General features: G+C 45.5%; 1 protein-coding gene across 4 annotated transcripts in view; it reads right to left on the reverse strand.

The window, feature by feature from the left end:
- Positions 1-27,500, reverse strand: part of BBS4 (Bardet-Biedl syndrome 4) — a 224,305-nt gene that overhangs the window by 167,225 nt on the left and 29,580 nt on the right. For all 4 annotated transcript variants that reach the window (XM_068375477.1, XM_068375480.1, XM_068375478.1 and 1 more), the window contains 2 exons: positions 22,267-22,393; positions 5,283-5,425 (listed from right to left, as the gene is read on the reverse strand). In XM_068375477.1, the coding sequence (XP_068231578.1) occupies positions 5,283-5,425; positions 22,267-22,393 (270 nt within the window). The remainder of the gene's footprint in view (positions 1-5,282; positions 5,426-22,266; positions 22,394-27,500) is intronic.

The raw sequence follows: 27,500 nt of genomic DNA on the forward strand, positions 1-27,500 counted from the left end.
CTCCTTTTCGTGGGTTCTCGTCGGCCACCCACCACTGGAGATCCGTCAGTTCCACAGGTACCATGGGGATCTGGATGTCCGGGGAGTCGTACGCTTGATTCCACCGGGACTTGAGTTGCCACTGGAGGGATCTCATCCTGAGGCAACCATTGGGAACTAGACGGGCCAGCGATGAAAGGTGACCGAGGAGACGTAACCACGATTGGGCTGGAAGTTCTTCTCGTCTGAGAAAAGGTCTTGCGACCTTCCTCAGGCTTGCTATCCTGTCGTCTGATGGGAAGGCTTTGTGGAGATTGGTGTCTATAATTATGCCTAGGTATACCAGTCTTTGAGTGGGAAGCAGTGAAGACTTCTCGAGGTTTACCATGATCCCCAGATCTTGGCAAGTCTCAGAAGTTTGTCTCGGTGTTGAAGAAGGGTTGACACCGAGTCTGTTAGGATTAACCAGTCGTCCAGGTAACGGAGGAGACGGATGCCAATCCTGTGTGCCCAAGATGATACTAGGGTGAACACTCAGGTGAAGACTTGTGGTGCTGTGGAGACACCGAAGCACGGCACCTTGAACTGGTACTTTCTGTTGTCTAGGCTGTATCTTAAGGACTTCCTTGAAGACAGATGGACTGGGATCTGGAAATACGCGTCCTTTAGGACCAGTGTGCACATGAAGTCTTGCGATCTTACTGCTAGTCTGACTGTGTCCGCAGTCTCCATGCTGAACAGAGTTCGTTTGACAAACTTGTTCAGAGCTGAGAGGTCAATGACTGGTCTCCAGCCTCAAGACGCCTTCTTCACAAGAAAGAGTCGGCTGAAGAATCCTGGGGATCCATCGAGGACCTCTTGGAGAGCTCCCTTCTTCAACAGGGTCTGGACTTCTGCCCGAAGGGCTTGCCCCCTTGCCGATCCCATGGCAAGGGAGTTCAATGACACTGGATTCGTTGTCAGGGGAGGTAGAGACGTTATGAACGGGACGCGATATCCTAGACTCATCACGGATATTGTCCAGGAATCGGCCCCGAGTTGCTTCCACCTGTTTGAGCAACTTTGAAGGCATCCCCCCACTGGTGAACATGTAGGGGGACTGCCTATCCTAGCGTTTGCGGCCTCGGCTGCTCCCTCTAGGATTCTTGCCTCCCCTGGAGGAATTTTTGCCTTTCCTTTCTTTGACAGGAAAGGGCTTAGACACCAAGGTCTTCGCTGCTGTTGTCGTCTTAGTGGTCTTGACTTGACAGGACTGCTGTGGTGCTGGAGGCTTATAGGACTTGGATATTAAAAGCCCTATGAAGGAGAGATTCTTGATGAGACTTCCTCCACCTCTCAGCAGCATGTTCCATATCCTTAGGCTCGAACAAGACGAATCCCTCTAGAGAGGAATGTCTGAGCCTATTGATCTCGATATTAGGGACCTTCTGATGGAATCTCTCAGCTACTGCATCCCGACATTTCAGGATGGGATTTGCCCATAAGTTCAAGACTTGTGGGCCAGAAACTCGATCGTGCGAGTACCTGAGAGAAGGAACGTTTCCATAGCTTTCCTGGTACGTTCTTTGGAGAAATCCTCAGAATGTATCAGGATACCTAAGGCCCCCAACCAGATCGTTGCATAGCACACTTCGCAACTTTCTCCTGGTTGAGGATCTCGGCTGTCGCGAATGAGACCTGCCGGTTGGACAGTCTCTCAAGAGGGACTCCCCTGGTTAGCTCTTCCAGCGAGTGATGAAGAGGAACAGCTAAACAAGGCTCCTCAAGGATCTCGAAGTACCTCCTCTGCTGTACCCGAGGAGGTGGGAGGAGCTTGTTGGTGGCACTGGAACAGTTGGAGGAGGACATCTCGGAGAGCTGCTGTGAGATATTGTCCCTGGTACTCCTAACCCCTTGAGACCAGGGGAGACCAGGGCAGTGCAACACTGGTCTTGGAGGGTTTCTGAGTAGCCCTCTCAAGGAGGGATCTCTGGGTCGGAAAACCCGTTGAGAGCCCTCAGAGTCAGAACTTGCCAAAACGCATGTTCCAACTCTTGCTGGTCTCCTCCTGTTGTAGGACTTGCAGCGAAGTCTCCTTCTGTCCCCAAAGGCTCTTCTTGGGGAGAGTCGCGGACGTTCCCTGAGTGGCTAGCCGGCTCCATCCTAGTCCTAGTAGAGGACTTCAGCAATGTTTTGGAGTCCTTAGATTCCTTCCTGGGAAGGATGTAGGACTCCAACATTGAAGAGGGTGGCATGTTCCTTTCAATCCCCGACTCAGTAGACCCCTCGGTGCGAGGAGAGGTTTCCCCCATTGGTGCGATGGGGGAAAGTCTCTCTTCGCGTGATTCCCTTGGGGACGGGAAATCTTTGTCCGAACGGGAAGGAGAGGCAGTCTGAGGAAAGGAAGGAATCTGCCTCGAAGGTCTGCGTGGAGTCAGTTTCGCCCTTGGGGAAGTGACCGCGTCTGGAACTCCTCTTTTTCTCTTCAAAGGGGTAGAAGAAGCCATGGTTCTGTGTCCCAATTCAGAGAAAACAGGCTTGAAAGCCTGCGTTACGGCTCTGATCAGTGCACCGAACCAGGGCTGTTGGCTGACAGATGCGCTGTCAGACATACCCCTTGAAGGGACAGGGATTGAAGGATCCCTGGGAGGAGTCCCCATCATTTTTGGGTTCGCCTGTGGTGGCTTTGGGATCCTGGACCCCTCTAGATGTTTCCCTTCTCCAACAATGCGCGGTGGTATGCGCTTGCGGGGAGGTGAATGAGGCGATGGCGACCTTGCCGTGCGTAGTTCATTAGTCTCACGCGCGGAAAGATATTGACGATCGCGCGAGGTTGAATAATGGCGCTCGCGTGAGGGAGAGTATCGGGGCTCGCGCGCGGGAGACTGTTGGTGCCTGGGTGCGCGCGCGGGAGACTGTTGGCGCGGGCGGGAGAACGTTGGTGCGCGGGCGCGTGAGACTGTTGGTGCGCGAGCGTGTGCGGGAGACTGTTGGCGCGCGTGGGAGAGTATTCGCGGGCGTAGGAGAGTATTCGCGCGCGCGGGTGCGCAGGATTAATACGCTGAGTGCGCAAGCGCGCGTGCGGGAGACTGTTGGCGCGCGTGGGAGAGTATTCACGTGCGCGGGCACGCAGGATTAATACGCTGAGTGCGCGGGCGCGCGGGAGAGAGTTCGTGCACACCTATACCAGCCGTAGGGTGCGCGTGCACAGGAGAAAGATCCCTAGCGCGCGGGCACGCAGTTGAATCATGTGGGGCGCGTGGGAGCGCGATAGAATGTTGGCGCGCATCCTTTGGAGTGATGGGCGAGCGTGCACAAGGTACGCGCACGTATTCTCGCAGATGCGTGCAGGAGAAGACTGGCGCGAAGGTGAGCGCTGGCGCGATGGTACTGGTTGGCGTGTGGGAGAAGCCAGCTTTGTTGACTTCCCAGCACCACTACGTTCAGTAGATCGTTGGCGCGCAGGAGAGTTGGATGTTGGGTGCGTATGTGCGCGGGCAAGAGACTGATGGTGCGCGGGAGACCGCTGGCGCGCAGGAGAGCGCTGGCGGGCAGGAGGTTTATGGCGCGCAGGAGGTTTATGGCGCGCAGGAGAGCGCTGGCGCGCAGGAGAGCACTGGCGCTCAAGTGAGTGTTGGCGCGCAGCTGGGCGTGGGCACGTAAGCGCAGGCAAGACCTGGCGCACAGGAGAACCTGGGCGCGTATGCGCACGAGGGCGCGCATAGCGCGTGATGGAGCTATGCTCCTGTTGGGGCGTATGCGCGTGTTGGCGCGTACGCCCTTGATGCCCTGTGTTAGAGTTTAGTGATGGAGCCTGACGAGCTACTAAAAAGCGTTCGCCAGGTTTCGTTGGCCCGTAGCGCGTATCTGGTTAGCGCGCCTTAGCGTGCTTAGGTGAAGCCTTGTTAGGCCCATGTAGAAATGGTGACGGCAGATCGGCAGGTCTGTCGGATGGAAGGTCGACGTGTCCTTTAAAAGGACGACCTTCCACCGAAGGAGATCGCGAACGATCTGCAGAAAGGTCCAGGACCAGTGCAGGAGCAGTGATAGATGATTGGTCTCGAGGCTCCTCTGCGGTGGATTGCATCGAAGGTGTTGAACCAAAGAGGCGCCTCCTCACCGCAGGTGAAGGAAGGCCTTTAGGGCGAAAAGGAAGGCGAGCCTTCCGACGAATGTGCCCTCTGGAGGTAGTTGGATCAACAAGCTGACCTTCTGCAGTCCTCCGAAGAGGAGTCTCTGTAAGTGAACTCCCCCGAGGGGAAGAAACACTAGTAGGAGAGACTGACGATGGACTTAGTTTCTCCCTCGTAGGTTGAACAAGAATGGGAGAAACTAAGCCGTCAGCTACCGTAGAGTTTGGAGAGGCAGAGGTGATGGGTGATGCCGCATTGGATACTTCTGACACCACAACGTCGACAAGAGAAAGAGGATCAACCTCTGACGATGATGGCGATTGCTTGACAGCGGCACCCAATCAGATGTGGTTAAGCAAAACCTCCTTGGAGGGCGAACCCGTAAGCCCCAAGGAGGACCAAAGCTGAAATAAGGTTAGTGACATATCCTCCCCCGGGGGGAGAGGTGGAGCTGCTTCGCTAGGGGAAGCAACGTCATCTCTCGAGCCCCGAGGTTGGTAAACAGTACATCGGTCTACACTACCACTCGACGGTCTCTCGAAAGAGACCGACTGAGTGGGAGCTTCGGAGGAGGTTTGGGCACCGGAAGAGAAGGCCTTGGGTTTTTCTCCTTTCAAAGAAACCTTCGAAGGAGAAAAATCCCATTTCAACTTCTTTTTCCGTCGTTGCGAAAACCTCTCCCACTGCGAGGTAGACCACTTCCTACACTCACTACACCTGTTGTTGCTATCACACCGTTGACCCCTACAAGAAGGACAAAGGGCATGAGGATCAGTCTCGACCGCCGACATGAATGTTCCACAGAGGCGGTCAGGAAACCCAGAGCAGTTGTGCGTGATCGCAGAGGCCAACTTCACATACAAAGAACTAGAAGAAAGAAAAGACAAAACCAATTAAATGGCTGCCAAATGACGGCGAGGATGAGAGCGGACACGTCTGACCACCATCCGAGCCGAGAACAAAGTGAGCTCAAGCAGAGGTCTGTGAGAAGGGGAGGTAGCAAGCTACCCTCCCCTACCCTCGCTAACTAGTGGTGGGGGTAGTAAACCCTCGTTAAAAATTAATGGCTCATCATTTCAGCTACGCTGAAAGTAATACCCCTATTAAATAGCTTGGATTGTATTCCAGTTACGGAACAAATTACATTTCTGTACAAACACTCAAACTGTTCATAAACAGAACAAGACTTACCTGTACATAATTAGCATATTCGCACATCCCTCGAGTTTCATCCAACTGTTCACGGATAAGCTGCTTGCAAAGTTCAAATTCTTTTCGCACATAATGTAAATGAATAAGCCAGTTACGCCGTTCAATTGTTTGGAGTTCCGGAGCTGAAAATCATAATTCTCCTGTATAATTTACCTGTATGTATCAAACAGGTATACATATTGTATATCATTATCACTATAATTTTTAAACTAAAATTAACTATTTCAATACTTCACTGGGACTAATGTTTATAGTTTGTAAATTACTAATTTCTTTAACATTGTTACTGATCCTAATATATCTTATACTGTAATTCTTTTCATCACTTCTCATTTATAGTTTATCTGATACTCTTCTCTCTCCTTTCTGCATTGATTGCTTTCACTGTTGGAGCCCTTGGCCTTTTAGCATTCTGCTTTTCTAACTAGGAGGAGGAGGAGGAGGAGGAGGAGGAGGAGGAGGAGGAGGAGGAGGAGGAGGAGGAGGAGGAGGAGGAGGAGGAGGAGGAGGAGGAGGAACTGCCAGAACTGTTGGAAGGCTAGGATGGCTGCCCTCATCTCTAGGAGATTTATGTGCTGGTACCTTTCGGACTTGAACCAGACCCTGGAGGCCGTGTGGTGCAGCATGTGGGCCCCCAAACTTTCTTTTGATGCATCCGAATAGAGCTTCAATTCCGGGGGAGGTATGAGAAGGTCTGTCCCTCTGCAGAGGTTCTCGTCCACCAGCCACCTTCAAAGGTCCATCTGTTGCTCTAGTCTCATAGATACCAACATATTTGGGGAATCGTTGTATTGATTCCACCTGGATTTTAGCCGCCACTGAATTGATCCAATTCTGAGGCGGCTGTTGAGCACGAGACGGGCCAGGGATGATAGGTGACCTAAGAGATGCAACCACTCTTGAGGAAGGGGCTTGCTACCTTCCTCAACCTCTGTACCCTGTTATCTGATGGAAAAACTTTCTGGAGGTTGGTGCCGATAATCATACTAAGGTACTGTATACCAGTCTTTGAGAGGGAAGCAAGGATGACTTCTCGAGGTTTACCACAATACTCAGATCCTGGTAAAATGTGAGTGGTCTGTGTCTGTGTTGAAGATGGGTAGCCACCAAGTTTTCTAAGATCAGCCAATCGTTGAGGTATCTTAGGAGACAATGCCGATCCTGTGAGCCCAAGATGACACTAGGGCGTACAGTCTCGTGAAGACCTGAGGTGCTGTGGAAAGACCGAAGCACAGCACCTTGAACTGGTATTGTCTGTTTTTGTGTATGATCCTTAGATACTTCCTTGAAGATAGATGAACTGGGACCTGGAAGTATGCATCCTTGAGATCCAGAGTGCACATGAAGTCCTGTGGTCTTACCGCTTGTATGACCGTGTCTGCCGTCTCCATGCTGAACTGAGTTTGCAGAAACTTCTTCAAAGCTGAGAGATTGATGACTGGTCTCCAGCCTCCATATTCTTTTTTCACAAGAAAAAGTACTGAAGAGGCCTGGAGAACTGTCAAGGACTGCTTGGAGAGTGCTTTTCTCCGTGGTCTGGAATTCGGCCCAAAGGGCCAACTCCTTCGCGGATTCCTTCGCGTAGGAGTTCGATGGGACTGGATACCAAGTCAGTGGAAGGAAAGTTTTATCACAGAGATTATCCAGAGTTCTGCCCTGTGCTGCTGCCACTTTTGCAAGCTGCATTGACGGCATACCCCCACTGGTGGGCAAGTGGGAGGATTGCCCTCTCTAGCAAGAGCAGCCTCGGCCACTCCCCTTACTTTGTTTTCTTCCTCTGGAGGACTTGGAGGCCTTTTGATTATTTGCAGGAAAGGGATTTTTCGACAACTTTTTGGAGGAACTTGCTGTCCTAATAGTCAGGGGTCTGGTGGTCTGCGGCTATTTCTTCTGAGGTGGAGGCGCTTTATCATAGGGCTGCGATGTCAAAGCCCTGTAGAGGAGGGAGTGCTGGTTGGACTTCCTCCAGCGTTCAGCCGCCCGCTCGACGACTTCCAGCTTGAAAAGAGAAGAACTGTCCAAGGTGGAATTCCTGAGCCTTGATACCTCCACTTGCGGAACTTGTTTATGGAACCTACACCTGAGGGTAAGAGTGGCAAATGGAAGAGTAGTAGAAAGGGCATTAATGGATTATGTGTTGATAACTAAAAGAATGTTTGGAAGATTGAAAGACGTGCACATGTTTAGGGGTATGGCTAACGGTATGTCTGATCATTTTTTGGTGGAAGGAAAATTAATTGTAGCAAAAGAGTGGGGGAATAGAGTAGGTGGATGTAAAAGGGAGCTAGTGAGGGTTGAAGAGCTAATAAAACCGGGGGTAAAAAGTAAATATCAGGAAAGGTTGAAAATGGCATATGACGAAGTGAGTGAGAGAAACTGGTAATTTAGAGGAGTGGAAGTTAGTAAAAGAAAATTTTGTTGGGATTGCAAGTGATGTGTGTGGCAAGAAGGTTGTTGGAGGCAGCATGAGGAAGGGCAGTGAATGGTGGAATGAAGGAGTGAAGGTAAAAGTGGAAGAGAAAAAGAGGGCTTTTGAAGAATAGCTGCAGAGTAATAGTATGGAGAAGTATGAAAAATATAGAGAGAAAAAGGTGGAAGTAAAGCGCAAGGTATGTGAGGCAAAGAGGGCAGCTGACCTGAGGTGGGGTCAGGGATTGGGTCAGTCATATGAAGAGAATAAGAAGAAGTTTTGGAAAGAAGTGAAGAGAGTAAGGAAGGCTGGCTCAAGAATTGAAGAGACAGTGAAAGATGGAAATGGAAAGTTGTTAAAAGGAGAGGAGGCAAGGAAAAGGTGGACAGAATATTTTGAAAGTTTACTGAACGTTGAGGATAATAGGGAGGCAGATATAATTGCTGTTGCAGGTGTTGAGGTGCCGGTGATGGGAGATGAGAATGAGAGAGAGATTACAATAGAGGAAGTGAGCAGAGCACTAGATGAAACGAGAGTAGGAAAAGCATCTGGTATGGATGGTGTGAGAGCTGAGATGTTGAAGGAAGGGGGTGTGACTGTACTTGAATGGTTGGTGAGATTGTTTAATGTGTGTTTTGTGTTGTCAATGGTACCAGTAGATTGGGTTTGTGCATGTATTGTACCACTATATAAAGGTAAGGGAGAGGTGCATGAGTGTTGTAATTCAAGAGGTATTAGTTTGTTGAGTGTAGTTGGAAAAGTGTATGGTAGAGTAATGATTAATAGGATTAAGGATAAAACAGAGAATGCAATCTTAGAAGTACAGGGTGGTTTTAGAAGAGGTAGGGGTTGTATGAATCAGATTTTTACAGTTAGGCAGATATGCGAGAAATATTTAGCAAGAGGTAAGGAGGTGTATGTTGCGTTTATGGATCTGGAGAAAGCGTATGATAGAGTTGATAGGGAAGCAATGTGGAATGTGATGAGGTTATATGGAGTTGGTGGAAGGTTGTTGCAAGCAGTGAAAAGTTTCTACAAAGGTAGTAGAGCATGTGTTAGAATAGGAAATGAAGTGAGTGATTGGTTTCCGGTGAGAGTGGGGCTGAGACAGGGATGTGTGATGTTGCCGTGGTTGTTTAACTTGTATGTTGATGGAGTGGTGAGAGAAGTGAATGCTCGAGTGTTTGGACGAGGATTAAAACTGGTAGACGAGAATGACCATGAATGGGAGGTAAATCAGTTGTTGTTTGCGGATGATACTGTACTGGTTGCAGACACAGAAGAGAAGCTTGACCGATTAGTGACAGAATTTGGAAGGGTGTGTGAGAGAAGGAAGTAGAGAGGTAATGTGGGTAAGAGTAAGATTATGAGATGTACGAGAAGGGAAGTTGGTGCGAGGTTGAATGTCATGTTGAATGGAGAGTTACTTGAGGAGGTGGATCAGTTAAGTACTTGGGGTCTGTTGTTGCAGCAAATAATGGAGTGGAAGCAGATGTACGTCAGAGAGTGAATGATAGTTGCAAAGTGTTGGGAGCAGTTAAGGGAGTAGTAAAAAATAGAGGGTTGGGCATGAATGTAAAGAGAGTTCTATATGAGAAAGTGATTATACCAACTGTGATGTATGGATCGGAGTTGTTGGGAATGAAAGTGATGGAGAGACAGAAATTGAATGTGTTTGAGATGAAGTGTCTAAGGAGTATGGCTGGTGTATCTCGAGTAGATAGGGTTAGGAACGAAGTGGTGAGGGTGAGAATGGGTGTAAGAAATGAGTTAGCAGCTAGAGTGGATATGAATGTGTTGAGGTGGTTTGGCCATGTTAAGAGAATGGAAAATGGCTGTCTGCTAAAAAAGGTGATGAATGCAAGAGTTGATGGGAGAAGTACAAGAGGAAGGCCAAGGTTTGGGTGGATGGATGGAGTGAAGAAAGCTCTGGGTGATAGGAGGATAGATGTGAGAGAGGCAAGAGAGCGTGCTAGAAATAGAAATGAATGGCGAGCGATTGTGACGCAGTTCCGGTAGGCCCTGCTGCTTCCTCCGGTGCCTTAGATGACTGCGGAGGTAGCAGCAGTAGGGGATTCAGCATTATGAAGCTTCATCTGTGGTGGATAACGGGGGAGGGTGGGCTGTGGCACCCTAGCAGTACCAGCTGAACTCGGTTGAGTCCCTTGTCAGGCTGGGAGGAGCGTACTCAGTAGAGGTCCCCTTTTTTTGTTTTGTTTCATTTGTTGATGTCGGCTACCCCCCCCCAAATTGGGGGAAGTGCCTTGGTATATGTATGTATGCATGTACACCTGAGTGTCGTACAGATTGACCACCTGGTGGGCCAGGAACTCAATAGTTCGGGTACCTGACAAAAGAAAGGTTTCCATCGACTTCGTAGAATCGTTTAACCAATCTTCGACTCTAACGAGATGTCCCACGGATCCCTGCCATAAGTCCAGCCATGAGATAGCCTGCATGGCGTATTTTGCGATCTTCTTTATGTTCAGGATCTCAGATGTAGAAAAGGAAGCCGAGAGCCCAGAAAGTCTCTTGAAAGGGGCTCCTCTTGAGAATGACTCTACAGAAGAGTCCAGAGGCAAATCCAGAAGGGGCTCGTCCGAGACCTCGTGATACCTCTCTATTGGAGGAATGGGGGTGGGAGGAGTTTCGAGGATGAGCCCTCATGGAAAGAACTGGAAGAACAGGCGAGCTGGGAGACCGCCTTCTTCCTGGCAGCCGTTAACCGCTTTGACAAGGGCAAAGCTGCACTGACTCTGGGAGGCCATAGGGTCCTTTAGAAATGAGCAAGGACTGTGTCCTTGCCCTCCTGAGGGGCTGTTGTAGGGTCAGCTAACCCATTATTAGCCCTCATACAGGCTAGAACCCGCTAGTAGGCGTACTCAGACTCCTCCTGCTCCATTTCCGAATACTTATGACTGGTGGCCCTTGGGAGATAGTTATCCTCATAGTCCTAGCCATCTTCCACCTTTGAGCTCTCATCCATAAGAACACGGGGTGGGTCGAGGTCGTCAACGTTCAAGGTTGGGGGGAACGTCACTTGCTGACGTCCCTGCTGCTGCCGAGGAGATCCCACGCACTCTCTCATGCTGAAGAGCTGCCCTAGCCTTAGCATTCTTTGGTACCCCCTTGGCATCCTTATACTCTCTCCGAGTCGGGAGGAATTCCTCTAGCAGCGATGGTCTGGAGGGGTCCTGACGTACCGAAGAGGTCTGACCTTCTCTTGCAGAAGGTGCTGCCGCTGGTTCTTCCGGTGGTCTGGAGACGGGTCGAAGTTCTGGAGGGACCACCTCTATAGGAGTTGGGCGAAAGTTGGCATGAGTGAGAACTCCCTTAGAGAGCGGGAGCCCCTGCTTGTACGGGGGTGGAGATTATCACCCGGTGAGGGAGTCGTTTTCCTCGATCTCCTCTTCTGATTCGTTGTATGGACAGGAGTCAGAGAAGTCCTGCTGGACGTGAGCAAAAATTCCCGCAGCTCCACGCACCATCCTGATGGGCGAGACGAACATCTGTCCTCTAGATTCTGAAAAGGCGAGATGGAGAAACAGAAGTAATAGGAGGATACTTGTTTGGAGGTTGCTTAAAACCAGAAGGGAAGGCAACTTTGTGCCTGATACTCACTGGCAAGACAATGTGGAGCGTGGGCACCAGGAGGTCAGGCCTGGGTCTAAGAGAGCGCGCATCGCGCGTGTGAGCAGAAGCTGAAAGGGTCACCGATGTTCTATGAAGCCTGTGGTGTGGCGAGCAGTCACGAGTAGGGTGATGATTGAGTGCTGGATGGTGATGAAACGATGGGGAGAGAGTATCACGTGCTTTTGTATAAAAGTCTTGCGGGTGCACGTGAAAATTGTTCATGTGCGCATGACGATAACGCCCAGGCGATGTCAAGAAGCGTGCTGGCAAGTTTCGATCACAAGAAGGTGCATGATGAGATGGCTTGTGATGATCATGAGCTGGCGAGCTGCGATCTGCTGAAGAATAGCAAGCTGTAGGGGAGCGACGATATGTTGGAGAATGGCGAGCTGCTGGAAAATGGTGAGCTGGTGAATGACGAGATGGCAAGTGACAATCATGAGCTGGTGAACAGTGAGATGGCAAATGACAATCACGGGCTGGTGAACAGCAAGCTGCTGGAAAACGATGAGCTGCTGATAAATGATGAGCTCCTGATGAACGGCGAACAGCTGGTGAATGGCAAGCTGCTGATGAACGCCGAACTCCTGGCGAACGGCTAGCTGCTAGTAGCAAACGGTGAACTGCTGGCTAACTTCGAACTGCAGGCGAACGGCGAGCTGCTGGCGAACGGCGAGCTGCTGGAGAACGGCGAGTTGCTGGCGAATGGCGACCTGCTGTTGAACGGCGAGCTGCTGTTGAACGGCGAGCTGCTGTTGAACGGCGAGCTTCTGGCAAACAGCAAGCTGCTGGCGAACGGCGAGCTGCTGGCGAACGGCGAGCTGCTGGCGAACGGCGAGCTGCTGGCGAACGGCGAGCTGCTGGCGAACGGCGATCTATTAGAGAACAGCGAGATGGCGAGTGATGATCATGAGCTGGCGAACGGCGAGCAGCTGACAAACGGCGAGCTTCTAGCAAACGACGAGCTGCTGGTGAACAGCAAGCTGCAGGCAAACGGTGATCTGCTGGAGAACAGCGAAATGGCGGGTGACGATCACGAGCTGGTGAACAGTGAGCTGCTGGGAAACGGTGTGCTGGGTAGTGAAGTTCCCGAGGTGAAGAGTCATGAGCACGAGTTTGCGAGTGACGATCCCGAGTTGGCGAGAGGCGAACAGGAGAGACATGATCACGCTCTGGCTATTGGCGATCCCGGGAAGAAGAGTGACAACCACAAACAGGAGTGAGAGATGTTTGTCGTTCCCTGGAGACGTAGCATTGTTTCCCCAGGTAAAGCGAAGGCGAACGTCTGGAAGGTTGAAGAGAATTACGATCCTTAGACGAGGAGGAGACCCTGTGATACCAAGGGCTCCTATCGTCAACAGCAGGTCGGCGCTGAAGTGGAGGGTGGGCGCGCTGGGCTCGTCGATGGCGATCCTCGGTAGAGAAGTCACGCTACAGAGGACTAGAAGATAAGAAGGCGGGGCGACGTCTGGCAGGAAAAAGCCTAAGCCTTTGTTCAATGTCCTCCTCAGAATGGAAAGAACGCAGACTTTGGCATTGGCAGCAGAAGCAGGAGAGGGCGAAAGCATAACTTCGCAAACGACAAGGGCTTCAACAACAGCCCTCCCCAGCAAGGGAACTTCTTCCTCTGAGGAAACCAGAGTTCGTCTCCTCTCGGCTCCTATCTGTAAAAGCTCTATCAACACGTCCTTCTAAGGTGATCCCAGGATGCCAGAAAACCTCAAATCAATCAATCAATCAATCTAAGGTGGACCTGCAAAACGCGTTAAATGTCAGAGTATGAGACAGATTCCCCCAAGGAAAGGGGAGGAGTTCTTTCTCTAGAGGAAGCAACACTGTCCCAAGATTCCCAGGTTTGCCTGTTGTTAGTTGGTCAACATTCCTACTTGATCGACCCTCGGAAGAGACCAATCAAGCAAGAGCTTCAGGAAAAGATTGGGGGTCAAGGAAGAATAAGAGGTTTCTTTGACTTTGAGGAAGACCCTGAAAGCAGGGAATCTCTCTTGGATCTTCTTGCGCAGTCTACCAAATCTCTCCCATTGGGAGGAAAACCACTCCCGGCATTCATCGCAGGTGTTATCCTGATCACGTCATCGTCCTAGGTAGGCCGGATCCAATGAATGGAGGTCGGTCTCGGTGGGGGACATGAAGGTCCAGCAGGAGCGCCCTTCAGGTCCTGGATAAGTCTGCATGATGTATGGCAAGAAGGCGGCACAACCACTCTTGAAAAGAAAAAGCAAAGGAAAAATTAGTTCAAATGGCAAAGGCTGTTGGGGAGGAAGAAAGGAACTATGTCTGCGCTCCATTGAGGCAAAGTCAAAAGTGAGAAGGCAACACTGGTGTGTGAAAGGGGTAGCCGCTACCACCATCCCCGCTAACTAGCAGGTAAGTACAGTACTTATACCTCGCTTAAAATTTTACGGATAGTCTTCCAGCTTTGCCGAAATTATAAGCCCTATAAATAGTGAAGGGTTTGTATTGTCTGACCAAATATTACATATGTCAAAAAATTTAAAAGAACTTCATTGAAGTATTTGTTATAATAATCTAAAAAATTTTTTAAGGAAGTCACTGTCACTAAAATTCTCATCCACATCCAAATTAACAAGACTCCAACCTTCTGAATGTTTTTAGCAATAGAAGAAAAACTGAATCCTCTTCTCTCATGAAAAAACACAAAAAGGAACTGTCGCTATTATACTTCCCAAATATACTCTTTTGAGTTGGAACCAGATGAGATTTCTTCAAATTGACCAGGATGCCAACTGTTCCAGTAACCTGAGTATCTGCATTTGCTGACCTCGAAGTCTTTCAAACAAATTGCTTGAAAATGGCCAATTGACCAGGTAGAGTATAAAAGAACTTTTAGCCCCAGAATCCTTAACAATTTCGAGATGGAAACCTTTGACACATTGACAAAACAAATACATTTCCAAACTGAGATGAATAGGCATGTGAAAACATGCATCTGTGAGGTCTATGAAAAACATCCAATCTTCTTTCTTTATTGCCCCTAGAACTGTTGAGGGTGTTTCCTTGCAAAACTCAGGTGCAGGAATCAAGACCTCTTCTATCACCTTTTTTAAAGTTTTACAATTTCTAGTTTCAAAATCTGTACCTTTGTTGTATTTGTTAGATAACTCAGAAATGAAAATTGATTCCTTAAACAATGGAAGATTGGAGGCTAAAGGGATTTGGTAACCTACTTTCACTACAACTAGCAGCCACGGATCAGGGCATAGGCTTTCCCAAAAGTGATAAAAGGGGGAATGTTTTCCTCCTTTTGGGATTTGTAGAGAGAGACCATCATAGCATTCTCCAATAAGATATTCAAATTAATTTGGCAACTCCTCTGGAACCTATACTTGGGTGGAATCCTGATGTTCTACCACTGATATGAAAGAAATTCCTTGAAGGAGACAATTCTAAAGTCACAAACTACTGGCCTAAAGGCAGAAACTTTAGTATCCCTGAAAAATGACCTCATTGTACCCACTTAAGCAATTACTTTATCAATCCTATTTACATTCAAAACAGGACACAAAATAGGGGAAAATTAACTAATGTTTCTGTGCCTTAGAGACTCCCAACCATTTAAGCACATGTTTGTTCTCTTCTCCTAATCACAAAACACACAAAGGCTGCTACAATCTCGGAAGCCTCAAGTGAAATACATTAGTACTGTACATCTAAACGTGTCACATAATCCAAAACAAGATTCAAATCCTGATGGTCTGCAAAATTTTTCTATAAAAATAGAAATAACTCCTATTATAGAATCTGCAAATGAAAGTATTTACAGAATATTTCCTAAACTTTATACCTACAAACAGAATTTCTTTAGTATACCAGCTTATAAACCCTGCATTAATGATTTTTTATGATGGGCTCAAGATGATCAAATTTGTAATCTAGAACAAGATTTGTTAAGTGATTCATCTTTGTGGTATAAAAGGTTTCAATATTAAAAAAGAATAAGAATTACCAGTTTTTCCTTGTATTTGAGACATTTTATCGATTCTATCCTCCCCCTCAAAGATGGGAGAACCGAGGTGTATAAATTGTCTTGAAGTAGCAGTTTTTGATGACTTAAAAGGCTAAGTAACATCAGAACTTACCTTGAGCAACTCTTTTCCAGCAATTTTTCTGTAAAACTAAAAAGGTAATACCTCAACAAAGTTGGGCTCTTCCTCTGATTTCTTCAATCTCATCTTCCTGTTCAGATAAAAGAGCCACGGCATTACATACTGGTTTTCTTATTTGTTTACTCCTTTGTATGAGAGCTGTTAAGCATTTGTTTTTTAAGGGGCTCATTTTAGCAACTGAGGTACTAGCATCTACATTTACCCCATTAGAGTTAACCCATGATGAGCTAGTGGCCAAGCATGCAAGCAAACGATTGGCACTGGTATTTAAAACAAGATTCAACCGAACAGCTTTTGCTGAAGCCTTATCCGACACAATTTGCTCTAAGGGAATCATATGATATGCCACACTATCCACAAATGAAATACAAGTTTAATTTAAAGCGCTTACTTCAGCAAGTGTCGGGACATTAGGATCCAGGCTACCAATTTTGTCCTCTGCCTTGCAGTCAAGTTATGTAACAGAGCTGCAAGGATTTTGGATAGGTGAGGGTTTTACAGCAGAAGGGTTTAAAGGAAGTAAAGAATTTGAGGCTCTATGAGAGTAGCTCAAATCTGGAACGTGCTGTGTAATGTTACAACTCCTACTGAATAGAACACTAGAACCTCCAGACCCAACTTGAGAAGTCTGGTAAGGGTTTGAAATAAGGCATGTTAATTCAGAATTACTGTACTACCTTTAATTAAAGATTCAATGTCCCTTTGAGATTTCACAAAAGAATGAAGAGAAGTAAAGAGCTTTTGAAGCTCATCTCTATCAAAACTTGATTCGTTACGTGTTGTACATTTTTGAAGTTCAGCGTGTCATTATCTTCATCGTCCCCACTAAAATAAACTAGCCTAATCTTCTCTAGATTTCGCTCTGAACTAAAAGCAAGTTTCCTTTTGCTCTTTGAATTTTTCATCTAGTCGACAACCATAGAAGCATACTTTTACATTAAGAGGAACGTAAGACCTTCGTGCTCCTCATAGCAGTTATTTCAGTCACATTATTGATCCTGGCATGAAACATAGAGAATAAGGAAACATGAATGCCCAGAAAAAAATTCCCTCCAAAATCTATGCAGTAGAGTAGTTTCTACCACATCCAGAAGAAATCTCTAAATTCATTAAAAATATTATTCTGAACAATATGGAGTTAGGGGCTGTCAACAAGCTGCAGACAAAATAGAGACTGAAGACCAAGCCATTGGTTATTGCCAATAACCATTATATTGTCTCATTACACTACTGGAGGCATAAGTCTATTGAATCTATTGAAAGGAAAGAAAAAGGAATATTTCTTAATTTTAGGGGTAAATGTCGATAAAACTGCTTGCAAAGAGAAGCTATAAGATAATCAGGAGAGGTTTATAGATATAATGGCTTTTTACTAAGACATTTATTCAGACATGCATTTGTATACAAATCTCTTAAACTGAATGATGAATGTAAAACAGTTAATTAAGGTTCAAAAATTATATTTTCACAATAAAATAAATTTTTGAACATATTTATCTGGTAGTTATATATATATAGCTTAGTCCCTGACGTCACGGCAGAAATTTCAAAACTCGCGGCAATCGCCAATTGGGTAGCCAGGTGTACAACCAGTGCGCCCTCTACCCAGGTACCTGGAACCATTCCAATTATTCCTCAGATCTTCCATGCCCTTAGGTCTCTAGAGGGGAGGAGGGTGGGAATTAAATTATATATAACTACCAGGTAAGTATGCTCAAAAATTTATTTTATTATGAAAATATCATTTCTAAACATCTGACTTACCTGGTAGATATAAATTAGCTGATTGACCACCATCCATTCCAGTACTTCTGTGAACCCCTCTCTTGTGGGCCAAAAGGGGGCCACTAGAGTCATTCTGGTTTCCTCGTGCGACACAAATTTTTGCATTACTTTGTGCACAATCTTGAACGGAGGAAACGCGTACACGTCCAGGTGGGACAAGTCCATGAGGAAAGCATCGATGTGAACTGCTTTGGGATCTGGCATTGGGGAACACTATGCCTCCAGTCTCTTCTTCTTCGTGGTTGTGAACAAGTCTATACATGGACGACCCCAAGTCCGTCACAGGCTCTTGCAGACTTCCTGATGAAGCGTCCACTCTGTAGACAGGATTTGACCTCTTCTGCTGAGACTGTCTGCCATCACGTTTCTTTCCCCTTTAATGAATCTTGTTACTAGGGTTACATTATTTTTTCTTGCCCAATAAAGGAGTTCTCTCGCAGTCTCGTAAAGGGACCTCGAGTGGGTTCCGCCTTGTTTGGCTATGTAGGCCAATGCTGTAGTGTTGTCTGAGTTGACCTGTACCACTCTGTTCAGGACTGACCCTTCGAAGCCTTTGAGGGCTAACAGGACTGCCAACAGTTCCTTCTGGTTTATGTGGAGGATCTCCTCATCTTTTGTCCAGGAACACGAGATCAACTTTCCCAGTGTTGCTCCCCACCCAGAGTCCGAGGCGTCGGAAAACAACACAAGGTCTGGGTTCCTCTGTTCCAGAGAAAGACCCTCTTGAAGTTTCATGGGGTCGTTCCATCACTGAAGGCATTGCTTTGTGGATTGTGAAATGGGGATACATTTTGTCTCCAGCTCCTTTCTCTTGTCCCAATGAAGATTGAGGTGTAACTGAAGGGGGCAAAGATTCAGTCTTCCCAGGGAGACAAACTGCTCCAACGAGGAAAGGGTTCCCAGAAGACTCATCCAATCCCTCACAGAACACTCTTGCTTCTCTAGAAAGCCTTGAAGCTTCACTAGGGCTTGTTCCGTCCTTGAGGCAGACGGAAAAGCCCGAAAAACTCGACTCCGAATCTCCATCCCCAAATACAGAATCTCTTGGAATGGAGTCAGTTGAGACTTGTCTCTGTTTACCAGAAGACCCAGTTCTTCTGATAACTTTAATGTCATCTGCAGATCCTCCAGACAGCAATCGTAGGAATGAGCTCTGAGTAGCCAGTCGTCCAGATACAGGGAGGCTCTGATACCTCTTGAATGCAGCATATCCGCTACATTAGACATCAACTTCGTAAAGATTTGAGGGGCGGTGCTTAGGCCGAAACAAAGAGCCCGAAACTGGAAAACTTCTTCCTTGTACATGAACCTCAGGTATTTCTTGAAGTTAGGATGGATGGGGATGTGAAAGTACGCATCCTGGAGGTATAAAGAGACCATCCAGTCGTCCTTTCTGACTGCTGTTAGGACTGATTTCGTTGTCTCCATAGTAAACTTCGTCTTCTGAACGAAGACGTTGAGAGCACTTACATCCAGGACTGGTCTCCATGCCCCCGAGTTCTTGGGAACCAGGAACAAGCGGTTGTAAAATCCTGGTGACTGTAAATCTCGCACCCTCTCTATTGCCTCCTTCTCTAATAAGAGAGACATTTGTTGTTGCATCGCCTGTATCTTTGATTCCTCTCTGTATCTGGTCGAGAGATCTATCAGAGTTACAACTAAAGGAGGTTTCCCTACGAAAGGGATTTTGTATCCCTCCTTGAAAAACTGTACAGACCAAAGGTCTGCTCCTCTCCTCTCCCAAGCTTGCCAGAAGTTGGTTAGTCTGGCTCCTACTGCTATCTGAAGACGAATGCAGTCAGACTCTGCTTCGCCCTGGTTTCGAACCTCTCGTCTTCGCTCTCCTTCCCTCGGGTCTGGTACTACCCCTGCTGAAAGATTTCCCTCGAAAGGGCTGAGAAAACTGATGGGATGGAGCTTCCTCCTTAGGCTTGCGGCTTGAGAAGGAAGTAGGCAGAACCTTCCTTGCTGTCTTAGACACCAAATTCTGTGTGGCCTTTTGGGCTAAAGCGGGAGAGACCTCTCTGACCAGCTCTTGAGGGAAAAGGGAAGAAGAAAGAGGTGCGTACAGCAATTCCGATTACTGTATGGATGTAACCCCATTTGCCAGAAAAGAGCACATTTGGGCTCTTTTCTTAAGAACACCCGCCGAGAAGAGAGCCGCTAACTCGTTGGACCCGTCTCTTAAGGCTTTGTCCATGCAAGACATAATGTGGATGAGGCCTTCTGTGTCCACATCCTTCAAAGCATAAACCTTTTTCCCCAAGGCTCCCAGAGTCCAGTCAAGGAAATTAAAGACTCGAAGGCTCTGAAGATGCCTTTGAGAAGGTGATCCAGCTCCGATGTTGACCAAAACACTGGTTCTTCTCATGGCTGTCCGACGAGGGGCGTCCACCAAACTCGAAAAGTCTCCTTGGGCAGAGGCAGGAACTCCCAAGCCGAGAGCTTCTCCAGTCTCGTACCAAATGCTAGATCTGGATGCCAATCTGGCCGGGGGAAAAGAAAAAACAGTCTTTCCCTGGTCCTTCTTAGATTGCATCCAGTCCCCCATCATTCTCAAGGCTCTCTTAGATGAGCAAGACAACACCATCTTCATAAACAGAGACTCCTTCGACGCCTTCCCTAGCGTAAACTCCGAAGGCAGGGAATGGGGAGCAGCAGGAACAAAATAATCAGGAAACTCTTTGGAAAAAACTCTCATAAGTTTCTTTAAATCCACCGAAGAATGAAGGGTCTCAGGATCTTCTCCTTCCAAGATTTCCTCTAAGGGATCACTAGGGGAAAGGTGACAGTCGTTCCCTTCCTCCGACAGGTCTCTAATCGAGGTAGAGACTTCCTGTTTTCTTAGAGTCAACTCCTTAATGTCCTGACTTCTGGCATCAAGGAGACCAATATCATGACGCCTGGTGTCACATTGTTCCAACGCTTGATGCTCGGAACATTGACATTCCCGATCTCGACGCTCGGTTTCATGACGTCCGAGGTTCTTACACTCGGCGTCCCGACGTCCAACTCCTTGACGCTCAGCGTCATGCGTACTAGTCATTCGACGCTTAGCATGATGTTCCTCCTTACGACGCTCGGCGTCATGACTACCAGGTTCCCGACGCTTCGTAAGATCTCCTCGATGCTCTGCGTCAAGAACCTCTCAACTCTTAGCTTTCCGACGCTTGGCGTCAAGGCGTGAAGATTCCTGACGCTCGGCGTCTTGGTGAGCCACTCTCTTCTTGTCTGCAGGCTGATAAACTTGCATGAGGGAGGAGAGTTTCAGCTGCATATCTTGCAGTACACTTAGGTTCGGATCAACTTATTGTTGTGGCCAAACAGGAGACGCTGCTTCTTCAACAAGTTTGTCTCCCACATCGCTCAAGGAAAGCGCAGAGCGTTCAGGGGACAAATACCAATCCGAAGGAGGAGGAGGAGCATGCACAGAGGTCATGCCAGCCTCCGAAAACTGTCTTCCAACCGATGGAGATGGACGCCTGACAGCTTCCGACTTCCTTCTATCTCCTACCAACGTAGCAGGGCGCTCGGCAGAACATTCTTCGGAGCAGGAAGGAATCGCTCCGGACTGCTCCAATGGCTGCAACCTGGAGCCTGAGGCGTCATGACACAACACTGCTCGACAGAGGCAATCTTCCTCTTCAGAGGTCTCGATGCAAAACGCCAGCCCCGTCTGGGCACTGCGTCATCCGAAGAAGACGAAAGCACTTTCACCTCGCCTATCCCATGGCGAGGGCGAGCGTCCTGTGAAATGTCAACAGGTACGCTCGAGGGGACGACCGCTCGGGCGCTAACGCCTCTCGTTTCCTTTCACCTGTCGACATTCCTTCTCCCGGGGGTTGGGGAGCTTGGAAGAGGTCTATAGCTAGGAGAACAACAGGTCCGAACAAACGCACCCTCCACTGCACTGATTAAATTCACTGAACCTTTAGCACTGACACTAGCACTCTTTAATTCCTTAACATCGGACCATAACTTAGTCCTGTCGGATGCGAGCGACTCCACTCTCTCGCCCAGGGCTTGAATGGCCACCATCATGTCCTTTAGAGTTGGTTCATTAGGATTAACAGTAGTGGGATCTGGAACTACCACTATTACCACTACAGGGGAAGGATCAATAGGTTCGTTGACACGGGGAGGGGAACAATCTCTAGAAGAACGAGATAAACTCTTACTCCTCCTGATCCTATCCCTCTTAAGCTTACGAGTGTAGCGGTCATACTCCAACCACTCACTCTCAGACAAAATAACACATTCATCGCAACGATCAACCAACTCACAAACTTTACCTCTACATTTCACACAAATGGAGTGGGGATCAACAGAGGCTTTAGCAAGCCGGGTCTTACAACCTCTCACACACCTTCTAATACTTGAAGAAGAGTCAGACATTATGAAAATTTTAAAGAGAGATCATACAAGCAAGGGTGAAAACAACATCATCTAATCGGGTCCAAGAAAAATCCAAAAACAAATCCAAACAAGCGAAAGCCAAAGCCAAATTGTACATCACCAAAATAACTGCAATTAACATAAGCTACCGCCAGTGAAATTCCAACAATGTCACCAGTGAGGCGGCAGGGAAGATCTGAGGAATAATTGGAATGGTTCCAGGTACCTGGGTATAGGGCATACTGGTGGTACACCTGGCTACCCAATCGGCGATTGCCGCGAGTTTTGAAATTTCTGCCGTGACGTCAGGGACTAAGCTATACATATAACTACCAGGTAAGTCAGATCTTTAAAATTATATACCTACTAGCTGTGAGATATCTTAAACCAAGTGCAAACTATACTACTGAATCTAATTAGACGGTTGACTCCTAGTAGGTTTCTAGATGTTGACTACAGTCAGGACAAAATGGTGCCAGGGCACATTTAACTAAAATAATTAAGAGGTTTTATAGAATATTAACATTTTGGTAAATAACTTCATTAAAAGTATAGTATATTTGACATCTTAAAGTTAGTGTTTTATTATCCACACCTTTTTTTGGTCGAATTTTTGCTTTTAAAGCTGCACTTGGTGGTCTGGAAGGAGTAGTCATACCATTCACATGTGACTCAGGAGTTTCACTAGGAGGATTCATCGCTGTATGACTTGGAGTTTCAACCTATTTTAAATAAAGCAAACCATAGTTTAAAAAAAAAATTGGCATTTAAAACTTAACATTTCCAACATTTTTCAATACAGTATAGTGTTACTAGAATTACAAAACATTATTGGTTACTGATTCATAGATCCTTATTATTTCCATCAAACCACCTGGGATGTATGTACTATTCTTTCATTCATTCATTGCTGAGGTGAGAGTCAGATGGAAAGACACTGACATATGCCATATTGATCAGCATGCCCAGGTTCTTCACTTTCTCCTTGGGTATGAGATCTGACTTCTCCCAGATTTAACGATCCTTGGATCTTGACAGAGCAAGGGGGTAGTCTTGTTTCTAAATAAACATCTTTTGAAGCATAAGGATCCATCAATCATTGGGATACCCAAATAGATGTCCTGTGCAAATGGGTCTAAGCTGACACAAAAGTAAACACATGAATGAGCTTAAGAATAGTTAACTGTACAAAGCACAGGACTTTGAACTGGTACACTACTCCCTTGAGGATGAACTGGAGGTACTTCCAAGAGGCTTCGCCCTTCATGTTCACTAAAACATGAAGTCTTCCTCTCTGAAGGAAGACAGAATAGGATGTGCTGTTTCCATCATGAACTTAGTTTGATGAAAAAACCAGTTCATCAAAGAGGTTGATAACCGGCCTCTAGCCCAAAGAATCTCTCCACCAGGAAGACTAAGCAGTATAAGCCTGGAGATTGATCATTCACATCTAATTGATCATACTCCAGTATCACCTCTACCTCTGCTAACAGAGCTTAAGTATTCTGAAATTCTGGAAGGTAGGTCTGGAACATTAGCAGTTGGCAAGACAATAAATACCAGTCTTAAAAGACACTCACTAGCCAAGGCTTGGGCTTGTGTCACTGCAACATTGGGTTCTTTGAATGACCAGATAGTACTACATTGAATTTCTCTCTGGTTACGGCTCATTTCTCCATTGCCTACACAAACACCGAATAGTCAGGCCTATACTTTACACATTCCCTCATTCCTCATACACACACCACAATAATAAGATGACGGAAAAAAAATTTTACTCCCAAGGGGTTAACTACTGCAACGTACTGTTCAGTGGCTACTTTCTACACTTGGCAAGGGCAGAAGAGACTTCAGCTATGGTAAGCAGCTCTTCTAGAAGGAAACACTAAAATCAAACCATTGTTCTCTAGTCTTGGGTAGTGCCATAGCCTTTGTACCATTGTCGTCCAATGTCCTGGGTTAGAATTTTCCTGCTTGAGGGTACACTCAGGTACACTATCTGTTTCCTCATTTGCTTTCCTCACTAGGCTATTTTCCATATTGGAGCCCTTTGGCTTATAATAAACATCCTACTTTTTCCACTAGGGTTGTAGCCTGGCTAGTAATAATAAATAATATAAATAATGTAGACATACAGCTCGCAAAATGCAAAGTGAAACCTGACAAGAGGAGCATCACTCTCCTGAGTGATGCTACACTCCATGGGTCAATCAGAAACGAGGACACAGATTACCATGCCCTGATTGGCCGACTCTCATCTGCCAGCCAATAGCATGTGATGTATGATCTGGCATAAGCATCATGCTCTTGTTTGACCATACTTTCTTTATTAGTGATATTTTTTATCCTTAGAATTATATTAATTTTTTTTTTTTTTCAGTAAAATTTAGCACATTTCGAGGATCACCGTGAAATTTAATACTACGGCTCGCCTGTACAATCCAGAATTTTAAAAGGGATTTTGACGAAGGAAAAATCTATTTCTGGGCTCCGACCCGTGCCGCCCAGTGAAATGCTTCTTTAGCACCATTTCTAAGGTATATAACTGCTATATATTACCAGAGAAAAAATTGCATAGGAATGCCAGGTTGAACCCAGCTCGCTCACCTGTATAAGGTGTCGATATAATACTGGGGCGTGATAATTCACAACCAGAGGCCTCGCACCATTTAGATATCTCCTGTCAAAATCCCCGAACAGCGAGGTGCCGTTCAACATCCTACTACTACTAGCAATCACACGCCAGCGACGTCACTCCTTTTCATAGCACCACTATTTAATCCTTATTTTGCCTTAGTGTGTGAGTTTCGCTGGTTTTTTCTGGATTTACCTCAAGATGTCAGACTCCAATGTCACTCCATCTAAGTTAAGTACCAGATCTATGAGTTTTGAGATTTTGGAGGGGGCCTTGCCCTTTTTTGCTTATATTATAACAGTTTTATTTTTCACGACCCCACGTGGGTCTTTCATAGCGCTCGGCTCCCTCCTCTCTCTCTCTCGTTCGTTTTTAACGATTTTCAATAAGTCCTCCATACTGATTGTTTCTCTTTATGAACCTTATGGATATCCACGGTCAAAATTATAAGCAAGTCCGTGGCGTGTAAACGTAAATAATCCAAGTAATAATACGTGAAATAGAACGCCGAAGGCGATCAGGCATGCCAACCTACCGAAAATACGCACACGTATATGTAATAACTGTTATCATAAAAACAGGACAATATAAAATTAATACGGTGTGTGAACCGTGGATATCCATAAGGTTCATAACGAGAAACAATCAGTATGGAGGACTTATTGAAAATCGTTAAGTTTGAGTTTGAAAACAAGGGCCTCATGATTAACACGGTCAAAGGCAGCACTAAAATCATGGCCAATCATACGAACTTCCTGACCACAATCAAGGGATTTTTGTACAGCATTGGAGATTGTAAGAAGGGCATCACATGCTCCAAGGCCTTTACGAAAACCAAATTGCAAACTAGGGAATAGATGATTATCTTCAGCAAACCTATTAAGACATTTTGCCATAAGACGCTCAAAAACTTTAGATAATACGGGTTATGGAACTTGGGCGGTAATCAGTTGGACTTGAGCTACCACACACACATTTACATAGAGGAGTAACATTACCAATTCTCCAACAAGTGCTAAAAGCTCAGTGTTTATAAATTCATAAGGATTTTTGCTTCATCCAATACCATAGATGTCCCACAAAGTCATCATGCACACTTGGCAATAACCCAACTAGATTATTATGATATCATTAGAGAAATGTGATATCGTCCAGTTTACTGATACGGTGTGCAGTATAACCAAGATAAATGTCAAGTTTCACCAGCCCCCTCAACAATTAAATAATAATGCTGCTAGGAAAAATGTAAAGCCAAGCTTAGCAAGACCTATTTTAACAAAGAGATTATCCGAGGTTCCCACCAATTCAAATAACTCTAATAAGAACACTTCAAGGTCTGAGGGCTGAATATGAAGAGCTGAAGCTCCTAATTCATGGTAATACACCTACAGTTGCATACCAACTTGAGGGGCTCTCTCCCTCTACTAAAAGATAACTTTTACAAGATACATAAGTACATAATCACCCACTTTGAACAAAGAGTAGTAAGATTGAATAAAGCAATAGTTTGTCTGTTTATGAAAATATGTGTAACCAATGTGAAGTTAACAATTTAAAAATGACAAGAATTTGGTTTTTCATTAATATTAAATGTATGCTCAGTATCATATAGTACTTTATATCTAAAAAAATGAACTATAATTTATTAAAACATCAGTATATCATACCATAAATTCACAATATACACAAGAATATATTACCAATCATAACATGCAAAGCCTTAAATGTGAAATGTACAGTGGAACATCTTTTCAAAAATCAATAATTGCATTGCAAAGTAGATTTAACATGTTCTACATCCACTCACTTTGGTGAGTGCATTTCAGAAAACGAACCCTTTAGTTTTATCTTGGGTATATCATATTTTCTGGGGGAAATTTTGTATCAGGTTATGAACTGAATTTATGCCAGAGTTCCATAATAATAAAATCACTCAAAACTGGTGGGTGCGCTTCTACTCAACTTATGATTCATGAGAATGCTGTACAGTATTTGAAGTAAAGCATTATAGAATATTTTTTCCTTAAAGCTAACCATAAAGAAAATAAAGATAAAGAATTCTTCACTTCATTCTGAACATTACTTTATCTTAAATTTCTTTACACAAAACCAGAATAAAAAAAATCAATAATTAGTTTTACAAAAACCTGAAAGATCAAGGAAAATTACAAAATGAATTCTGTGTAATATTTGTGAATTACTTTTTTAAATATTCTCAATGATTTTATGATAATTCTTGGGAGTATCCATACATCCATTAATTATCTAAGCAAGTTATAAAAATATATATTTTTAAAAAAAAATAACACAACTCTACTGTACAGTATATCATAACATGCAATTTTGCTTTCCTGAATTATCTATAACAGATGGCAATAAAAATGTATAATACAATTCATTTCAATACATGTCTAGCATTCATTGTGCTGAATGTTTTGAAATGCCATCTTGGCTGACAAACACATAAACAGGACAGAAGTGGTTTTGTATAACTAGTCCTCACATATAGAGTTATTACAACTGTAATTGTGCAATGTTATAAGTGGCCTCAACACTCGCCATAATTTCTCCAAGCCACTATAAATAGTAAAAAAAAGAAAATTCTCTTCATTTAGAATGTCCCCCCCCCCCAAAAAAAAAATAAGGGCATCCACTCCACAATATGAATCAATTCATCCTTAAATAAATAGAGGCAAAGACTTTGTTACATCTCCACTGAGTTGTACTCATCTCTTTATGAAAGGAGATTTTATTTTCTATAATTCAGAGATAATTAACCACTGTAACACTTCTCCTATCATGAGTTCTTATATTAAGCATAGGTAGACTAACTTGTCCTGATTACAGACTTCCTCCATAATTAAATTATTTACATAAATATTACATAGCATATTTTACATAGGGTGAGATAGTCTCTAATCCCATTTCCCACTGAATAGATTTATGACATCATTTGGTATAAGAGTGTACCTATTCAAACACTCCTTCAAGGTTCTAACTGGTCATAGAATCCTCTCCTGAATATCTCCTTCAATAAGAGCATATATGGATGGTAAAGAAATGTGTATACAAGAGACCCCTAGCCTTGAAAATACTCTTGGCCCCAAATTCTGGTAACATGGAAAGAAGTGCTCTTTGGATAAACATAATTTCCAGACCAAAGCCTGTAATTCATCCACCCAATCGGTTGAAGT

The sequence above is a fragment of the Palaemon carinicauda genome, chromosome 6, assembly GCF_036898095.1.
Source record: "Palaemon carinicauda isolate YSFRI2023 chromosome 6, ASM3689809v2, whole genome shotgun sequence".
Classification (NCBI taxonomy): Eukaryota; Metazoa; Arthropoda; class Malacostraca; order Decapoda; family Palaemonidae; genus Palaemon; species Palaemon carinicauda.